General features: G+C 41.1%; 1 protein-coding gene across 1 annotated transcript in view; it reads right to left on the reverse strand.

The window, feature by feature from the left end:
• Nucleotides 1-20,592, reverse strand: part of MYOM1 (myomesin 1) — a 98,691-nt gene that overhangs the window by 25,110 nt on the left and 52,989 nt on the right. The window contains exons 14-17 of the mRNA XM_030925823.1: nt 19,898-20,012; nt 6,207-6,363; nt 4,384-4,490; nt 4,223-4,267 (exon numbers count right to left, since the gene is read on the reverse strand). Of these exons, the coding sequence (XP_030781683.1) occupies nt 4,223-4,267; nt 4,384-4,490; nt 6,207-6,363; nt 19,898-20,012 (424 nt within the window). The remainder of the gene's footprint in view (nt 1-4,222; nt 4,268-4,383; nt 4,491-6,206; nt 6,364-19,897; nt 20,013-20,592) is intronic.

Consider the following 20,592-nt stretch of genomic DNA (forward strand, 5'->3'; position numbering starts at 1 on the left):
ATCTGGAGACCTCATTCTAGGAAACTTACTATGTGAGTGAAGAGGTTACCTAAGAGGCCCAGAGTGGTGAGGGAGGAGGAGGAACAGGCCCTCCTGGAAGCCTCCAGCTCCCTTAATGTTCACTGTCCTCCCTGAGTCCTGAGAACATCGCCTGGAGAATGCTGGCCGCCTTGAATGTCCACAGGGGGCACGAAGCAAAAGTGGCTGTGCATACCTAGAGACAGCCCATGTCACAGTCAGGGGAGCAGGCTCCAGAGGCAGACCACCTGGGTTTAACCAGCTGTGTGCAAATGATCTAATTACTTCACCTCTCCAGGCCTCATGTTCTTCCCCTCTAAAATCAAATCACCACAATACCAACCCTTTTAAGGTAATTGTGGAATTCAAATAATATATCATGCTTAACTACTCTATAGAAAGCCTGGCATATAATAAATGCTCTATTAATGTTGGCTGTTAATATTTTGGTATCTCTTTCCTCCTTTAGTTGCTTCTACAACACCCTGGAAACACCTTTTTTTTTTTTGAGATGGAGTCTCACTCTGTCGTCTAGGCAGTGGCATGATCTCAGCTCACTGCAACCCCTACCTCCCGTGTTCAAGAGATTCTTGTGCCTTAGCCTTCAGAGTAGCTGGGATTACAGGGGAGAGCCACTACACCTGGTTAATTTTTACAACCACTAAATTTTAGAATATAATATGTTGACACCTAAGAGGACACACCAACATATCTATATTTATATATACATGCTTGTGCATGTCTCCCCACATACAGTGCATGTATACAAGAGGGGTAACAACTGGTGTCTGCAAATGAAGGGCTATTATGCAGCATGCTGAGAATACCAAAGTGTACCCTCCCCCCACTCCCCCAAAATACCTTGAATTCTGGGTGTACGGATATATATTCAAATAAGCTATCTTTCCACACTGCAATTTAGTATCAATACTGGCAAGATAGACTAAGTCGCTTTCTATTTTTAGCTTTGTGCATTTTTATTTTTTCCATTTACTCAGCTCTAAATTTCCTTAGGCTCTTTTCTCTGGCAGTTAATGTGCCTCAGTGAAATATGTTATTTGTAGGTTTAAGGCACATGTTTAGTGGTTTTCAAAATATTTTTGAAAACAGCTTAAAATAGGAGAATTTACTGTGCCAAAGGATAAAGGAATACCATACTCTTTATTACATTCTCTAAGAAATAAGACAGTTTAAAACTTTACCAGATCTCACGAAAACAACTTCATCAACATGCCAGCATTTACAAAGATGAAGTGGCTACGAATCAATAAATCGCATGTGCTACTTTGATCCTATCACCAGGCCTCTGAAAATATTCACGTGGTGACCTCATTGGTCTGAGAGTGGTAGGGGAAAGAAAACAGCGGGCGCTGTAGTATTGAAAAATGTTGCTTCCTTGGGTTAACCAAAACACCCCTGGGTTGGGGGCTTTGATACTTGCATGTCAGAGTTTGTTATTTTGTGATTTTTATATTTATTTTTTGTGACAGATTCTCACTCACCCAGGCTGAAGTGCAGTGGCATAATCACGGCTCACTGCCGCCTCCAACTGCTGGGCTCAAGTGATCCTCCCGCCTCAGCTTCCCGAGGAGCTGCTGCCACACCTGGCTAAGTTTTGTTTTTTTATAGAGATGGGGTTTCACCATGTTGCCAAGGCTGTTCTTGAACTCCTGGGCTCAAGTGATCCTCCCACCTTGGCCTTCCTAAGTGCTGGGATTACAGGCATGAGCCACCTTGCCCAGCCACATGTCAGAGTTTTAATCAGTCTCAGGTTCCCCCTACCAAAATGTGACACTGGGTCTCTGATAAAAGGATACCTGAGTTTGCTGCTACCCTCTCTCTTAGCACCAATAATCAGAGTTCTTGGGCTTATGCAAGAGAAAATATCTCAGTATAAATGACAGTGACCTCAGGCAATGCCTACTGCCTGGATTAATTCTCTCTCCAAGTCCATATGAACACTGAATTCCAGGGAGGCCTGGGCATCTTGAGCTCAAAAGTGACACCCCATCTTCTCTCATCTCTACCCTTTAAGCTGAATGTAAATGTTGTTTGGATCAGTTGTTGTCTAGACACTTAACCAATGTTTATGATCTGACTAGGTTAGTAGGTGCTGCTGTTTCTCCCCATTTCTGTCAATGTTGGAGAGTAGAAAGTATAACCACCTTATGGAGCTTGGAGACTTTTGCTCTGGGCAGCAGGTTCAGGGATCACTGTTCTGTTTCAATTAATGTTTATATTTTTCCCGAATAGTTCATGGATCTATCAATACCATATTCGTAATCTCTTACAGTATGTATGTATGTATGTATGTATGTATTTATTTATTTATTTATTTATTTTGAGATGGAGTCTTGCTCTGTCACCCAGGCTGGAGTGCAATGGCATGATCTCGGCTCATTGCAACCTCTGCCTCCCAGGTTCAAGGGATTCTCCTGCCTCAGTCTCCTGAGTAGCTGGGGTTACAGGTGCCCGCCACCACACCTGGCTAATTTTTTGTATTTTTAGTAGAGATGGGGTTTCACCATGTTGGTCAGGCTGGTCTTGAACTCCTGACCTAGTGATCCACTCACTTCGGCCTCCCAAAGTGCTGGGATTACAGGCAAGAGCCACCACGTCCCACCCTCTTACAGCATTTCTATATAGTAGGTGCTATAAACCATTGTGATAGTCATTCCTGGAAAAGAAACCAAGGCACAGAGAAATAAAAGGGAGCTGCCCAGGCACACAGCTTGAGTCAAAAGTCCAGAACAGAGAGTCCAGGCCAAACACTTTGGGATACACTTCAGTACTTTCCATAAACTTTTTCAAAATTAACATTTGAAACCTCACTCATGATGTTACTTTCCCAGTTTTATGGTGAGTAAGCATACAGATGAGAAATGGCTTGCCTAACGCCACGTGGTGGCACGGAGGGTTCTTCCCTAGAATTTAGAAGTCTGCGCCCTACAGTCACGTCTCACGAGCACTCCACTCTGCTACTTTGCTGAACAAAGTTGGGTTCGTTTTTGTTTTTAGAGATACGGTCTCGCTCTGTTGCCCAGCGTGGAGTGCAGTAGCGTGATCATGGCTCACTGCAGCCTCGAACTCCTGGGCTCAAGTGATCCTCTCGCTCCATCCTCCGAAAGTACTGGAATTACAGGTGTAAACCACTGTGCCCAGCCCAAAATTGGTTTTCAGAACATTACAGCTGAGGCCAGTATCATCAGCACTCAGCCTCACTGTCAAACAAGTCACTCCTTACAGATGTAAGAGAAGGATCGGCAATTCATTCTAGAGCAGTGTATGTGGTTTTTAAATTCCAGTCTCCACTGGGAATTTACTAAAAGTGAAAGATACACTTCCTAGAAAAATGCACATATACAAATCTACAAAGGCTGTTTGTCCACAGTGCGGAATAGGAATATAGTTTTCTGGATTCCTGAAACTCCTTTATGAGTAGAGGATTTCTATTTAAGTATTAAAATTGCTGATTTAAAAAGAATGAGTGTATACTATCACTTTCTACTTGTTTTCTCAAACTCCAGGGTGTAACTTTCCGGATGCTTCACTACCTTGGCCAGTGGGTACTAATTGCAAGAGATCCCCCTATCTGGACAGTGGAACCTTCCGAGGGTCATTTCCGACTTCCTTCTCTTTTCTTAGTGTCAAGTGTGGAATTTAATCTTTTATGTAGAAGGTACTTTATTGAAGGGTTGTGCATAGTTCAGAGGGATTCTTTTTCTGACAAAGGCATGTTTGCCCAATTTTCCAGGAGTTGAAAATGGTAGGTACTATCTTTATATTGTCTTTATTTAGAGGTATGATTCTTCTTTTAAGTGCCAATCTTACTTAGGAATAGATTGGTTTGCATAAAGACATATAAGTGAATATATCCAGAAAATACATATGTGATTCCAACATATGTGGGCAAAAAGTGAAGAACTTAATTACTCAGATGTTACACCTGTGTAGCCTGACACTTCGCCATGTAATGGAGCACGGGATTTATTTTCTATGTTAGTATCCTTTGTATCTCTGGAGAGCAACGGCAAAGGAAAAGGCATCGCTTCTAGAAAGCACATCTGTAGCTACTGATGTGTGTTCCACTATATGTTCTCAAGAGTCTCTCTCTTAATCCCATCAGAGCTGTCACTGGATCTATTCCAGAAGTTGCTGCCTAGGTGAGACTGCTCAAATCTGTGTATGCATTGTGGATACTTACTTGGGAACTTGTGGTCATGGCTGAGAGCAAGTAAACGTTTCAATTCTGTAGGGGGAAAAAGCAAGCAATTAAACCTTAAACTACTAAAATAAAAACCACTTAAGAATCATCGAGAAATCAAAGCAACATTCGACATGTGAATGCACTGATTTTAAACTTACCTTCTTCATCTATTAAGTAGCTTGATGCTATTCCATCAGTGTCTGTTACATCGCAAGAGTAAATACCCAAGTCGTCCATCCCAAGGTCTTTGAAGGTCATTTTCGTCCTTCGGAACAAAATATTTTTCTTAGAAATGAGGGTGTGTGGGATCTGTGGGCCTGTGTTTCCCCTGATTCTGAGCAGTTGTATATGCTGCTCCTTTCATCTGGACGCCTCCTCTCATCTCGCTGAGCTATAGCCTACGTGTTCTTGGTGTCTCAGGTTCAATGTCATTTACTCTGGGAGGACTTTCCTTACCTCCTTCCAGGGGGTGATGGTGACAGGGGAGTGGAACTGGCACAAATCCCACATGCCCAAGCTATGTTGCTTATCAGTGCACATCCTGCAGAAAAATATCTAGCTGAGCAGCCCCTGCTGGGAGCCAGACACTTCTCCCGCCAAGGGCAGAACCTGTTGTTGGTAACTCTGGGTGCCTCTCCTATGCCATCTCCTGCTCTCCCCTTTTCTGAACTTATTATAAGCATCTGTATTCTCCCCACTGTATAATTCCTCTGCCTTCAGAGACAGGAACTGCTTTGTTTACTGTGTTATCCCCAGCACCCAGTACCTTGTCTGGCACATAATATGTGTAATAAGTAAATGAATGGCTCAGTGGGCAAGTTCATTGCAGTTTTCTAACTTTGGCAAGCTATATTGCTAGGCAGTGTCTAAGACCAACCAAACATTGAAATGTTAAGTGTACAAACTGGGAGAAAAATTTATCATTCAATTATCTTTTCGTGGGGCAACTGTGTTTCATGTCAAGAAATTTACAGCATAGGGGCAGAAAAAGTTCTTTAATTATATTCAGTATTTGCTTGTCATTCTACAACAAAATTGCCAGTTTTTTCTTTGATTTCTGAGATATACTGGGCTTCATTGTAATAGAAAAAAGTACTTAGAAGTACTGTGCTTTATCAAATACTTTGCTTTATCATATCAATCCAATGTGGTTGACACTATGAAAATATAAAGCTTCGTAAGCTTTTGCTATAAAGCAAAGTAAAAAGAACACTCAAAATCTTGGCGTTGAAAGGAAATGACAGATCACACAAGTCCTCCATTCTCCCCACTCTCATTTTATAGAAAAAGAAATCCGAGGTTCGTGAAAGTTAAATAGCTGCTCAAGGTTATACAGCCAGCTCCTGGTAGAGTTGGGCCTAGAGCTTTTCCATGTCGTACTTCCACACAGAGCTTTCTTCCCATGTACTACTGGCTCACTCATGAGTGATGGTGAAAAAAGCAGAAGAGATTATCCTCAAACCATTTAATTTACCATTAACTTGAAATAGCAGGTTCTTCCTAGCCCCTATAAGTATCCTCATTATTACTTTAAGATTTCAAAATTTCATAGATGATGAGAATCATCTTTAAAGCTGATCTTTATGTCAATCGAATGTTTATAATAGCATAAATGAGATAAATAAGAAAGCACTTTAAATGGAATAATGTAAAAAGTATTTTAGAAGGGTTATTATCATTATTTTATTTTATTAGAGACAGGGTCTCACTATGTTGCCCGGGTTGGTCTTGAACCCCTAGGCTCAAGTGATCTTTCTGCCTCAGTCTCCTGAGTGGCTAGGATTTCAGGTGTGAGTCAATGAGCCAGTCTAGGATGATTATTTTTAAGGTTTAAGTTGGTTATTATGTTCTACAATACCAGATATAAAATATATGTGATTTCATCCTCTTATTCCAAGCAATTTAAGTGGAAATCAAAGAGCTCACCTCATTCTCCTACAGTGAAAAGGAAAACCATGATTGTGATTGACATAGTCCTTACTTGTTGCCCTTGCTTTCGACTTCTAACCGTGGAGAGTCCTCAGTGGATACGTAATCTTTGGACCAGGTGAACTCGGACTTTGGAGTCATCTGATCACATTCGAAGTTCAATGAAATGACTCCATCATCATCCACATTTACAACAACCTCTTTGGTTCCTACAAGATCAAAAAGAAGGTACTGATACTTCGTGAGGACAGCAACCAACTAAGAATTTGTTACCTTGAGATCCTTTACTTTAGCCCTAAAGCTAGGGCCCTGAGCCCAGGTCAAGGAAAAGTTTCACTGCTCATGTGAAGGGACAGTCCTACTCTACAATTTGACTTTTATGCCATAACACGAAATTAGATGGTTGCACCACGTTTCTTAGGTAGAGTCAACACCATGGACAGTAGTGTTTGTTATGTGACTGATGGTATAGTTAAGGGAGTGGTTTGATTGCAGTAAGGAGACAAGGCAGCTTTGGGAAAAGGGAAAGTCAATTGATTTTGATCAGGCCCTAATTCATGACTTTTGCTTCAATAATATCCACATGCAATCAGTCATCAGGAAAGGGCAGAGATGAAGAACCCAAAAGGAAATTGAATGGGAGAAAGTAAAGAAACCAAGAATCGCCTATATTCACGAATTCAAAGTCTTCAAGTCATTTAAGAGTGGAGAAATATATGGATGCCTGTCTGTGGATCACATAACCATAAATCAATTTAAAGATGTCCCTCTAGACTAGAGTGATAGCAACTGAGAAATGACTATTATTGAACTGCATGGAAATTTAAATGGAAATGAGTTTCAAGAGATTCAGCTCTTTCAAGAAGATTGGTTTTTGGATTAAAAAAACCAAAGCCAATTCAGTTAGTGTTTTGAGTTATTCTATTTTTGAGAGTTATAATAAATTGCACCTGCACCTAATAGAGAATTCTAGGAGAATTTGTACAGCATATGAAACATTCACATCTATTCCTAAATTCAGTTGAAAGGAGTAAAATGCTCTACTCAGATTTATACTCATTCAATTGCCAGTCTAAACTTCGTTTGTTTTAGTACATTAGGAAAAATATATTAAAAAAATAAAAATAATATACAGTTTGTTTCAGTACATTAGGAAAAATATGTTATATTCAATTCCAGAAAAGTACAGCTATATTTTTTTAAAAAGCATAAAAAAACTTCCAAAAGAATTGAATGGGCCGGACGCGGTGGCTCAAGCCTGTAATCCCAGCACTTTGGGAGGCCGAGACGGGCGGATCACGAGGTCAGGAGATCGAGACCATCCTGGCTAACCCGGTGAAACCCCGTCTCTACTAAAAATAAAAAAAAACTAGCCGGGCGAGGTGGCGGGTGCCTGTAGTCCCAGCTACTCGGGAGGCTGAGGCAGGAGAATGGCGTGAACCCGAGAGGCGGAGCTTGCAGTGAGCTGAGATCCAGCCACTGCACTCCAGCCTGGGCGACAGAGCGAGACTCCATCTCAAAAAAAAAAAAAAAAAAAAGAATTGAATGTTTTCTCTCTAGATTGTATCATAAGAGGCCAACATCCTGGCCTACTGTCCAATAAAACTTGTTAGTGGAAAAAAATTTGCAAACGTTTTCCCAAGGGAAGGCCAAGAGGAAACCAGTGCCTAAATGGTGCCTGGCAGGATGATCTTGGTTCCTGAGCCTGACAGTTGATTTAACTTATGTCCGTACAAATGGCAGTGTATGCTTCAACTATACATTTCCAAAAAGTGATTGTTAGCACATGCAAAGCTTAAAGAAGACTGGTTCTAGAAAATTTTTTAAAATTCCTTTTTCTTAAACAAAGGGCTACTTTCATATTTGGTTACATAGATAAACTGAAATAACAATTAATTAAAGAAGGCTTAAGGATTCCTTAATTGTCTGCCATATGTTACTTTTAAAGGGCTATATGTATTCCATTGCAAGTTGCAGCCCACATTTTATTTCTGTTCCTGATGACACGTGACTAATCCTCACACTCTAGTTTCGTATAATATTGAACAAATGCTCTTATTAAAACTTAAGAAAAGGCTAACACTGAAGAATATTGAGGTTTAGACTGTGTTATAATATATAGTTTGTGTGACTGAGTAACAGAAAGAATGCAAACAGAAATTTTTGTATATCTGTGTTGTTACAGAGAGAAAAGAAGTGAGGTAATCTTGCTTTTTGCATAATCTCTACTTTGGAAGCATGACAGATTGTTCATATTAATCATTCATTGTTCTATCTGTAATCCCTTTTTTATTTTTTTTTTTTTTTAAATTTTTTTTGAGACGGAGTCTTGCTCTGTCACCCAGGCTGGAGTGCAGTGGCCGGATCTCGGCTCACTGCAAGCTCCGCCTCCCAGGTTCACGCCATTCTCCTGCCTCAGCCTCCCTGAGCAGCTGGGACTACAGGCGCCCGCCACCTCGCCCGGCTAGTTTTTTTGTATTTTTTAGTAGAGACGGGGTTTCACCGTGTTAGCCAGGATGGTCTCGATCTCCTGACCTCGTGATCCGCCCGTCTCGGCCTCCCAAAGTGCTGGGATTACAGGCTTGAGCCACCGCGCCCAGCTAATCCCTTTTTTAAAAGGAAGTGAATCATCCATATGCTTGCTGTTTATTACATTAGAGGTATGACAAGTTTACAACAAAAATATTGCTTATTGATTGTGAAAGATTTGACTTTTCTGAAAACAAAATAACCACAAAACAGAAAGAATATGAACAATTTAATCAGCTTCGCCATTCTCTCAATGTTGTAGATAACTTTTGTACTGTAACACCTTACCCATTTGGAACACTGCCCAAAACCAAGAAATAAGGAAAATAAGCCTCTAATAACAGTTCTGATGTGACAAAGTCCACATGCTCGTATGCTGCACACTCACCAGAGAAGTGGAATCCTTTTTTTTTTTTTTTTTTTTTTTGAGACAGGGTCTCACTCTGTCACCCAGGCTGGAGTGCAGTGGTGTGATCTTGCCTCACTGTGGCCTTGGCCTCCCAGGTGATCCTCCCACCTCTGCCTCCCAAGTAGCTGGGATCACATGCACATGCCACCACACTCGGCCAATTTTTTTGCATTTTTTGTAGAGACAGGGTTTCGCCATGTTGGCCAGGCTGGTCTCAAACTCCTGAGCTCAAGTGATCCACCCACTCTGGCCTCCCAAAGTGCTGGGATTACAGACATGAGCCACTGTGCCCAGCCTTGGAGTCTTTCTATACTTTGCTTGAGACAATTCTAACAAACCTAGTTGGTTGGTTTCCCTCAGTAGATTAAAAAAAAAGAGGGAGGTAAGAAGCTACTATGAGCAGGAGCATTGAGAATAAAGAAAATGACAGCAAGAGAAGAAGGAGAAAAACTAAAAAGTAGGCACAAAAACATTATTTACTATAGAGGCAGCTAGCTTCTCACCCCATAACAACATTGCTGTGTCACAACACCGTGTATTAAATAAAGGTGATACTTAAACGGCTCTAAGTCACAGAAAAAGGTAAATAAGATTCAGTATACTGCATCCAAGAAGGATGAAAAGCACTTATTAAATTGCATAATTTATTTTGAAAGGATTTTCATCAGAAAGTCTTAAATGAAATTTTAAAGTATTAATGCTTTAGCGGTAAACTGCTCAGGCAAATGGAACAAATGGTCATCTAAAACAATAATTTGTTCAGGTTTTTGAATGGCCAAATTTGGTCCCAAACCCATGAAACTTGGAGAATAAGAAAATCCTGGCCAGGCATAGTGGCTCATGCCTGTAATCACAGCACTTTGGGAGGCAGAGGCAGGAGGATCTCATGAGGCCAGGAGTTTGAAACCAGCCTGGCCAACAAGGTGAAACCCCATCTCTATTAAAAATATAAAAATTAGCCAGGCAGTGGTGGCGCGTGTCTGTATTCCCAGCTACTTGGGAGGCTGAGGCACAAGAATCACTTGAACCTGAGAGGCGGAGGTTGCAGTGAGCTGAGATCATAACACTGCACTCCAGCCTGGGCAACAGAGCAAGACTCTGTCTCAAAAAAAAAGAAAGAAAGAAAATCCTGTTTAGTTTTTGTCTCAATTGCCTCAGTAGTAACTGAGCAAAGAATATATTCAGCAAAGAATATAGAGCTGAATCACTGAAGTGCAGCTGGTCCTTCATATCTATGGGTTCTGCAACCGTGGATTCAACCAACTGTGGATCGAAAATACTTGGGGAGAAAACAACAAAAATAACAACGCATCAATAAAAACAATGCAAATTAAAAAACAATACAGTATCCCAACTCTTTACATAGCATTTACATCCTATCAGGTATTATAAGCAAGCTAGAGATGATTTAAAGTATAAAGGAAGATATCTGTAGGTTATATGCATACACTATGCCATTTTATAAAGGGACTTGAGTGTTCCTGGATTTTGGTATCCACAGGGGGTCCTGGAACCAATCCCCCAGGATAAAGAGGTATAACTGTATTCTGAAAAATAAACTTTGTAAAGCATTTCAAAATCTTTTGTGAAAATATGAAATGAAACAAAAGATGTTGCTTATTTGCCTTTTTAAATAAGAGATATTATTTTTAGGTTCCAAGCTACATCTGTGTTTCAACTTCAACCTATGAGTCGTACATCATTACCTTATAGTTGAGTTGTAACGTAAGAAATGGGATCATTTACACTTTTAGAAAAGAATGTGGAAATTTTTTCAAAGTCTTACATTAAAAATTGTAATTTAAAATTAGGTAATTGGCTGGGCTCACTGGCTCACACCTGTAATCTCAACATTTTGGGAGGCCAAGGTAGAAGGATTACTTGAGCTCAGGAGTTTGAGACCAGCCTGGGCAACAAAATGAGACTTTTTAGCTACCAAAAAAAAAAAAAAAAATTTAAATTAGTAGGGTGTGATGGCTAACACCTGTAGTACCAGCTACTAGGGAAGCTGAGGTAGGAGGATCACCTGAGCCTGGGAGATGGAGGCTGTGGTGAGAAATGATCATGCCACTGCACTCCAGCCTGGGTGACAAAATGAGACCCTGTTGCAAAACAAAAACCAAAACAGACAAACAAACAAACTTAAGTAATTGCTAGGAGAGAGCCAAATAGGTAAGGATTAGCTATAATATCAATCAGTAACTGAGAGTTTCCCTTATCTGTGACTGCTTTTCTTGATTAACTATGTCAAATCAGTATATCATAAGCAATATTTGTAATGGGTAGAAAAGAGAGGCATGAGCATTTCTTCAACTTATGCACACATAATTGTGGGTGCTACTGGTGGATTTATTAAATAAATGAACAATAAACGAAACAAAGAGTGTTTAAACTATATTTGGCACTTAAGATTTAAAACTTTCTTTTCTTTTTTTTACTTTTTTTTTCTTTTTGAGACAGAGTCTCACTCTGTTGCCTAGGCTGGAGTGTGTAGTGACGCGATCTAGGCTCACTGCAACCTCTGCCTCGGTTCAAGTGATTCTCCTGCCTCAGCCTCTGGAGTAGCTGGGACTATAGGCGCATGCCACCACGCTGGGCATATGTTTTTGTATTTTTGGTAGAGACGGGGTTTCACCGTGTTAGCCAGGATGGTCTCAATCTTCTGATCTCATGATCCGCCCACCTCAGCCTCCCAAAGTGCTGGGATTACAGGCGTAAGCCACCGCACCGGCCAGATTTAAAAATTAAAACTGGCCGGGCGCGGTGGCTCAAGCCTGTAATCCCAGCACTTTGGGAGGCCGAGACGGGCGGATCACGAGGTCAGGAGATCGAGACCATCCTGGCTAACACGGTGAAACCCCGTCTCTACTAAAAAATACAAAAAACTAGCTGGGCGAGGCGGCGGCGCCTGTAGTCCCAGCTGCTCGGGACGCTGAGACAGGAGAATGGCGTGAACCCGGGAGGCGGAGCTTGCAGTGAGCTGAGATCCGGCCACAGCACTCCAGCCTGGGTGACAGAGCGAGACTCCGTCTCAAAAAAAAAAAAAAAAATTAAAACTGGTTAAGAGGATTATTTGATTGGATTTTCATTTTTCAAAAACTTGCACTGGTCGTTTAGTTTATTGAGAATAGGGTTAAATTCTACAAATGTCTTTTATATTTCCCTTACATATTTACACAGGCCAGGGACTGGATTGAGATTAAAAAAACAGCTTTAAAAGATAAATGCCAGTTTAAGATTATGACATTTATTTTATCGGACACTGTCTTGTTAAAGCTAAAGTATAACACCAACATTTTGATAAAGAGGTGAGAGGAAACCAAATTACCAATGAAACAGCCTTTGTAAAATTATGACATAGTTGACTTCATCTTGTTTCTGACCTCCAAGCTGCCCTTGGTCATTCCTGAGCATAGGCTAACTTTGGGAGAAGGTTCGTTTATAGTTTAACTTGAAAGCAAGAATGATAATAGTCCTCCTGTCTGTTCAGGGACTGAAACCACTAATGAGAGGTTACAAGACAGGTGTAGTTTCTATTATCCTTTACTGTTTAGATGCCATGTAGCCAGAGGTCACAAGATCTGTAAGCTTCCCAGTTGCTCCCATAGATAACATCAGTATTGTAGAACCTAAGATTGTTTTCTTTTAGATGTTTTTAAGACTGACCCCACCCAGACTCCTGACTTGGGACTCAATTTACTTCCCCATTATAGGCATCTTGGTCTTCTAAGTCACTCTTAAAAAAACGACCTTATTCAAAGAAGCTCTGAGCCTTCAGGGAGACTGACTTGACTGACAACTCTAGGTCTCCCACTTCAGCTGGCCTCATGTCAATTAAACTCTTTCTCAGCTGCAGTGCTGCAGTCGCAGTGGACTGATTTTGTCTACGCAGTGGGAAGGGATAACCTAACGGGCGATTACACTAACAAAGAAAATATTCTAGTGGCAGTGGGTTTCCTACTTATTTTATACTCAGAGTTTGAAGCTGGATCTCCTCCTTGACAATTTTTTTGAGGAATTAAAGAATTAATTAAATAAGGGTCCTGTACATAGTAGACAAAAATTCTATTGCAATTTAACAAAAGATACATGACACTCAAATGGATGATTCTCTTTATAGATGCCCTAGCAAAACCAAAGCTGATGTATTAGCCTATAAAGCAATGACAGCATTTTTTTTTTTTTCGAAATGGAGTCTTGCTCTGTCACCCAGTCTGGAGTGCAGTGGTGTGATCTCAGCTCACTGCAACCTCCACCTCCTGGGCTCAAGCAATTCTCCTGTCTCAGTCTCCCAAGTAGCTGGGATTACAGGTGTGCACCACCACACCCAGCTAATTTTTGTATTTTTAGTAGAAACAGGGTTTCACCATGTTGGCCAGGCTGGTCTCGAACTCCTGACCTCATGATCCGCCTGCCTCGGCCTCCCAAAGTGCTGGGATTATAGGCGTGAGGCACCGCACCCAGCCAATGACAGCATTTCAGAATTTCTAACATGCCCCAGGCTAACCCACCAGATAGTGCCTTGTAGAGATTAACTTGGTACAATATCACAGAAGAAGCCTGAGAGAAAAGTCTACCCATAATGTCCTCCTCAAATTTTCCTTTCTTTTTCCTTTTTCTTTTTCTAAGATAGAGTCTTGCTCTGTTGCCCAGGCTGGAGTGCAGTGACGTGATCTTGGCTCACTGTGACCTCTGCCTCCCAGGTTCAAGTGATTCTCCTGCCTTATCCTCCTGAGGAGCTGGGATTACAGATGCCTGCCACACACCCAACTAATTTTTTTGTATTTTTAGTAGAGATGGGGTTTCCCCATGTTGGCCAGGCTGGTCTCAAATCCCTGACCTCAGGTAATCTGCCTGCCTTGGTGTCCCAAAGTGCTGGGATTACAGGCGTGAATCACCGTACCTAGCCAAATTTTCTCTTTAGAATATCCCACAACTTAGCTGAGGTTTTTCTAAGAGCTGAGCTCCTGTCAATTAATTAATGGTTGAACTCTGAGAAATGCCTAAAGAGGCATATTCTCTCAAGTTGATTGAGGGATGTGGTTCTGATAATTAATGGGCAGGAAGCAAGTCTGATGTTCTGTTGTCAAATTATAGCAGTCCTTGTAGCTATTCTTATCCAGATGAGAGGCCATCCCACTTTTCCACAAAGTTGGGTTGGAAAAGTGGACCAAAATTTGGCATAACTTAGATTTTCTCAGAAACAACCTTTTAACCTGTTCATGAATATGAAGAACTTAACTAAGATCTCAGGAGATTGAGGTATGGAACGTGAGAGAGCTGTTGTGTTGTTGCCTAAAAAGGATTTAAGAAGAGTTGTCACTAGTCAGCTCCTCAACCTAAGCAAATCCTTAATATAGACACAGAGATCATTGACTGTAACAGATCTCATTATTATTATTTTTTCTTTCCTATTCTTTTCTAGTAGAGACAGGTCCCACTATGTTGCTCAGGATGGTCTCCAACTCCTGGGCTCAAGTGACCCTCCTATCTGGACTCCCTGTTGGGATTACAGGGCCAAGACAGCACTCCCATGGTCCCTCCAAGGCTTGCCCAGAACTCCCAGTATCCTAATGGGTTCAAGTGTGGCTCAGGACTAAAATGAACTATTTGGAAATTAACTCATTTCATCCCACTTTTCTTTCTCCTCCCTGCAAAAAATGATAATAAAGGATAAAATTTAAAAGCTTAAATAAAATCACAGTAGACTGTTAACCTTCCTATACATTTTGTAATCTGATATAATTCTTTCTCATATAAAGTGTTTTACATGAGCATGAATATATCACTTTTATAAGCTTTAATTATTTGTTCTCCATGGTGTGTGTGTGTGATGATGTTTAAAAAACTGAAGAGCGGGACAGAATAGAAGAAGAGGAAAGTGAGTTAATGTAATTGGTCACGTATAGTACTGAGCTGCCCTGGGTTTCAGACGAGGACCAGAGTCTGACCACTCAGCCTCATGCCCACATCGCGGCCTCCACCAGACATTTCTTTCCCAGCTCACCCATCATAACCAGGGCAGACAGAATAAGACGGTTAGGGTGAAGTGCACACACTGAGGCTTCAAGACAGAGTCACACTCACTGGCAAACATGCTACTTGTTCATTATTTTTTCATTTAATAAATCAGCTACTATATACCTGGTGCTATGTTAGACTCTCAGCACATGTAGAGAAAAGATGCAGTTCCTATGTTGAGGAGCTATGGTCTAATGTATAGTTCACAAGCCTGTTTTCACACTGGAATTACCCAAATTGCTAAGTAAATGAACAAACAGCAATAAGTCTATGTTCAGGTACCCAGCCTAAAAGATTTTTTTTTTTTTTTTTTTTTTTTTTTTTAAGAATATCTGATCTTCTGTCATCATCCCATCAGCCCTAAAGATCCTGATTTAATTGGGCTGGAGTTGAGTCTGGATAGCAGTATTTTGAAAACGTTCCTCATATGATTCTAATGTACAAGCAAGGTTGAGAACTATGGTCCTAGCAGATGAAAGAGATCAGTTAGTGAGCAAATACAAGTGCAGTTTTCTTTTTTTAATCTTCCTTCTTCCTTCTTTCTTTTTCTTTCTTTCTTTCTTTCTTTCTTTCTTTCTTTCTTTCTTTCTTTCTTTCTTTCTCTCTCTCTCTCTCTCTCTCTCTCTCTTTCTCTCGCTTTCTCTCTCTCTTTCTTTTCCTTCCTTCCTTCCTTCCTTCCTTCCTTCCTTCCTTCCTTCCTTCCTTCCTTCCTTCCTTCCTTCTTTTTTTGAGATGGGGTCTCACACTGTCGCCTGGGATGGAGTGCAATGGCATAATCTCAGCTTACTACAACCTCTGCCTCCTGGATTCACGCGATTTTCCTGCCTCAGCCTCCCGAGTAGCTAGGATGACAGGTACGCACCACCACACCCCGCTATTTTGTTTTGTATTTTTAGTAGAGACGGGGTTTCACCATCTCGGCCAGGCTGGTCTTGAACTCCTGACCTCATGATCGACCCACCTCGGGCTCCCAAAGTGTTGGGATTACAGGTGTGAGCCAACGCACCTGGCCAAGCGCAGTTCTCCAAATGAGCCAGCTGAGCTCATCTTTTAAAGTTAGTCTGGCTTCCTCCTTTAGAATCCTTCACTTCATGATGCCACCACTGGGCCACTGAGCACACATTTGCCTTCTCATTCCTGCCAGGCTCTGGAACCAACCAGTGTTTAGACACTGGGATTGTAACAAGCTCTTGCTTAGTAGGTTATCAACTCAATCTCAACTCATCATTCCTTCTGGTAATGCTTTCTCCTAACCTGCCTTGCTCCTTGTGACCAAGCTAACTTCCATCACCCAGTTTTTGCTTGGGACCCAGCCCACCACCTGATTCTCCTGCCCGCTGCTCGGTTTCTCTGGTAAGAATACCTGCGGTCTGTACTGCCAGCGATGGTGCCCTCCAGATCACCTTCCAGGCTTTGGCAGGTCTCTCTCTTGTCTTCCATCTGATCTGGCTCACTTGGCCTTCACCTCCACCCCAGGCCTGATGCAATCAGCCACAGCTGCTGTTTTTAAAATATCTAATATCAAGGAGAGACCATCCTTTTTTATGTGCCAACTCATCCACATTATGTTTTATTCCATTCTTTTACAGACTTTTTAGCTAATGGATTTCTTGGTAAAGCATGACACACTTAGTTCATTATCTGGATTCTTACTCCCAGCACAAATAGACAAGAACACATCCACTTGCAACGTATTCTTTGACTTCAAAGGGAGACCGGTGATCCTACCAACCCAGGAGATTAAGTTAACTTTTAAAGTGGAATTCAAATTACACTTGAAGTATCTTGTTAGATGTATTTGTAGTTTGCTATTACGAGATAAGTTTTGTTTTCTAACTGAAATTTTAACAATGCATCCCCCTAAAAGTTGTTCTTCTGAAATAGCAATCCAAGTTTCACATCCCAAATCCTGAAGTTGATAACATGCTCCCCTGCCATGTATTCTAACATAAAAGAAATAAAGTGGGTAAAAGTAATATGCTGATATCTAATAGAATGAATACATACAGAAAATTTTAGGCTACATATAAAGCTTTTATAGGGACTTATAACACTTTGCTACCTAGTTTATAGCCTATTCGGCTATAGAAATCTTTTATGAGCACCTCTCCTAGCTCTCATCATCCTGTGCTGTAAATGCTGTCTTTTCCATTAGATTGCAAGCCCAGTGTGCAGTGATGATGTCATATTATTCCTGGGGCCCAAATGGCACCTGACACAGTAGGAGCTCAAGAAATACATATGGCAATAATGAGTATGTGCCTACTGCATATAAACAGGCTCAGATGTCACGGGATTCCATCTGGCCTTTGTATATCCAGCGTTCTTCTCCAGGCTGTGAGCCCGTGGTTTGTCCAGGGGGTTAACAGGGTGCTGCTTAGCATATCAGTGTTGCAGCTGTCTGTAGTTCGAGTCTGGGAATGGAATGGCATGCAAATGACTTTCGGTTCCTTAATCCAAGTCAGTGAAACAAACTCTCACCCAGGAGATTACCAGCAGATCCTTTTCTGGTGGCAAAATTTCCCTAGTGATGGCTCTGTTAATGTCATGCCCATCGCCTGCCTTTCTGAGGCTACAGATGAGAAAATAAGAAATTGATTTAAATTCTTTTAACAATCATATTTGGAACCCATGGCTTCCAGGGTGCTTTTGATGTAGCCCTGACTAGATTAAGAGTTTACTTGTGTAGCAATCTACGTTGTTCTGAGAGCAAACTCTGCCCTTGGGTCCTTGAGATGTCCATTTGGCACCTTTACCATCCACACAATTGTCAGCTGAAGGGTTGGATTTCTATAGGAATATGTGTTCTGGTGTCTTTGTGTGTTACGTTTTACCTGTGTATACATTCCTAGCATTTTTCTGTTTTCTCATGAAACTTTGCAAAGGTTATTTACACGCAGTGTGGTACTTCTTACAGACACCCACCACGCTTTTGTCTAAGAAGGCCACTTTTGTCAGACCCACGTCCAGAGAGTAGTTCTAAGACTAGCTGAAAACAGCTTATGAAGAAATAGGATGAAAGGGAAAGATATTTTCTCAAAGGGATCATTTTTTATTCTTTTGAAGTAACATACCGTGAAAGTAGTTTTCTCTATTTACATTCTTTTCTCATCGGAAAATAAATATTACATTCTAGATCTGTTCTGTGTTTATCTCAGCCTGAAAACAGGGACAGATTAAAGCAAAAGTGCTTGTACTAGAATGAATATAAATTTAATATAATTGGGTGATTTTAAAAACTTGTACAAATTTATAGGGCACATATGCAATTCCATTACATGCCCAGATAGAATAGCGGTTAAGTCATGGCTTTTAGGGTATCCATCACCCCCCAAAAATGCACATGGTACCCAGTATGTAATTTTTCATCATCCACACCACCCTCAGCCCTCACCCTTCTAAGTCTTCAAAGTGACATACTTTTTTATCTCTCATTTCCAGTACTGTTTTCTGTTTGTTTGTTTGTTTGTTTTGAGACAGCGTCTCACTCTGTCGCCCATGCTAGAATGCAGTGGTGAAAACATGACTCCCTGCAGTCTTGACCTCCTAGGTCCAAGTGATCCTCCCACCTCAGCCTCCCCTGTAGCTGGGACTACAGGCACTCACCACTACATCTAGCTAATTTAAAAATTTTGTAGAGGTGGGGTTTTGCCAAGTTGCCCAGGCTGGTCTCGAACTCCTAGGTTCCTCTTGCCTCAGCTGCCCAGAGTGTTGGGATTACAGACGTGAGCCACAGTGCCTGGCCTCTGGTGCTTTCCTTTACGTGATTTTAATGAACTGAAATATATGATAGCTTATAGGTTAAATGATAAAAAAAATCATTATGTAACGATCTGAAACTAGTTGGACAATGAACACAGCAAACTTTGTTCTCATAAGAAAGGGCAAGACTGTCTTCTCTAGTAATCATGGCATCTTTGAAACTGGGAAATGAGGGCTGCCTCGAATCTATAAGCCATTCAGTTGGGACCACTGTTAGCCCAGGGATCAGCAAACTATGGCTCGTGGGCTGAACCTGGCCCATTACCTCTTTTTGTAAGGGCTGCAAGCTAAGAATGGTTTTTATATTTTTAAATAGTTGGAAAAGTTGAAAGAAGATTACTATTTTAAAACACAGGAAAATTATACAAGATTGAAATTTTAGAATGCATATAGCGCGTCATATTATATAATGCATATAAGAGCATGATAAAGTTTTATTAGAACACAGTCATGCTCATTTGTTTATGTGTCCTCAATGGCTTCTTTTGTGTCATGGCAGAGTTAAGAAGTTGTAACAGAGACCACAGGGCTTTTGAGTGAGAAATATTACCTGGCCCTCCACAGAAAAAGTTTGCTGACCTCTGGTTTAAACATAATAGCCACAATTACATAAATCCTACTTCTGTTTAAGGATTGTGCCCACTAACTGGGCTACTCTAGCTTCCCCTATGATTGGGAAAATATTCTTAAGAGACTTAATGGCCAGGGTGTAATAGGAATAACATTCCAGGAATCAATGTCTGGGACAGTTGGTCCAGGAAGCCTAACTTGATCAAGAACTTCCGTGTTTTTAGATTTGCATCAGAACAGCCCCTAGACCACATCAAACCTGGCTCAACCCTGTCTCGAGGTGCCTGTGAAGGGACCAATGACTGTCATGTTCTAAGATCACTACTTATCAATTACATTCAGATAGTACACATTGATGATTTTGAAAATTAGGGGAAAGCACAGAAAGGCCAAACCTTAGTTTGGTATCTCACACAAATAGGATTAGTTTTAAGGAAAAGGTGAAAGCCCACCTGTACGGGTCTCTGCCACAACAGGGCCAGCAAGGTCAGACGGCTTCCCAACTCCCACCTGGTTTATGGCTCGAACACGGAACACGTAGCTGACGCCCTCCTTGAGACCTCGAACCTAGTAGAAGCAGGTGTAGAAGCAATGGGTGTTTGATGAAGCAGTGGCTGTTTTATGTCATTTAAACAGATGGGGCTCTTCCTCTGTAGTAACGATTTAGTGACCTAGCACCAGGTATACAAGACTTGTGGTCTAGACTTGATTCTGTCACACACTAAGCAGGTGACTTTAACGGCAGATGATCTTCTCTCTGGACCATCTGTAGATAGAGACGAGCTTCCAATATCCATTCTCAGGCTGATGTTTCTCCTTTTTAGTTAATTTAGTGGCTACCAACATCAGAAACAGACTAGTGTACGTAGGCGTCACATGCGTTAGCCACTGCATTCTTTGGTCAAAAGGACAAAATACAAAGTGCGCATTATAGCATATGTCACCTTATCCCCCGATCCTTTTGAGATATTCCATGAATAATTTCAGATGAAATTCTTGGCAAAAGAGGAGAATTAAAAGCATGAATCACGAACACTTTCCATTTGTTTAAAAGCATGTTAAACTAGTAGAACCAAAACAAACAATAATTGTTCCTGTATATTTAATATAGTTATTTCTTACTAAATAGACACGAAATTAACACAAT

The sequence above is a fragment of the Rhinopithecus roxellana genome, chromosome 21, assembly GCF_007565055.1.
Source record: "Rhinopithecus roxellana isolate Shanxi Qingling chromosome 21, ASM756505v1, whole genome shotgun sequence".
Lineage (NCBI taxonomy): Eukaryota > Metazoa > Chordata > Mammalia > Primates > Cercopithecidae > Rhinopithecus > Rhinopithecus roxellana.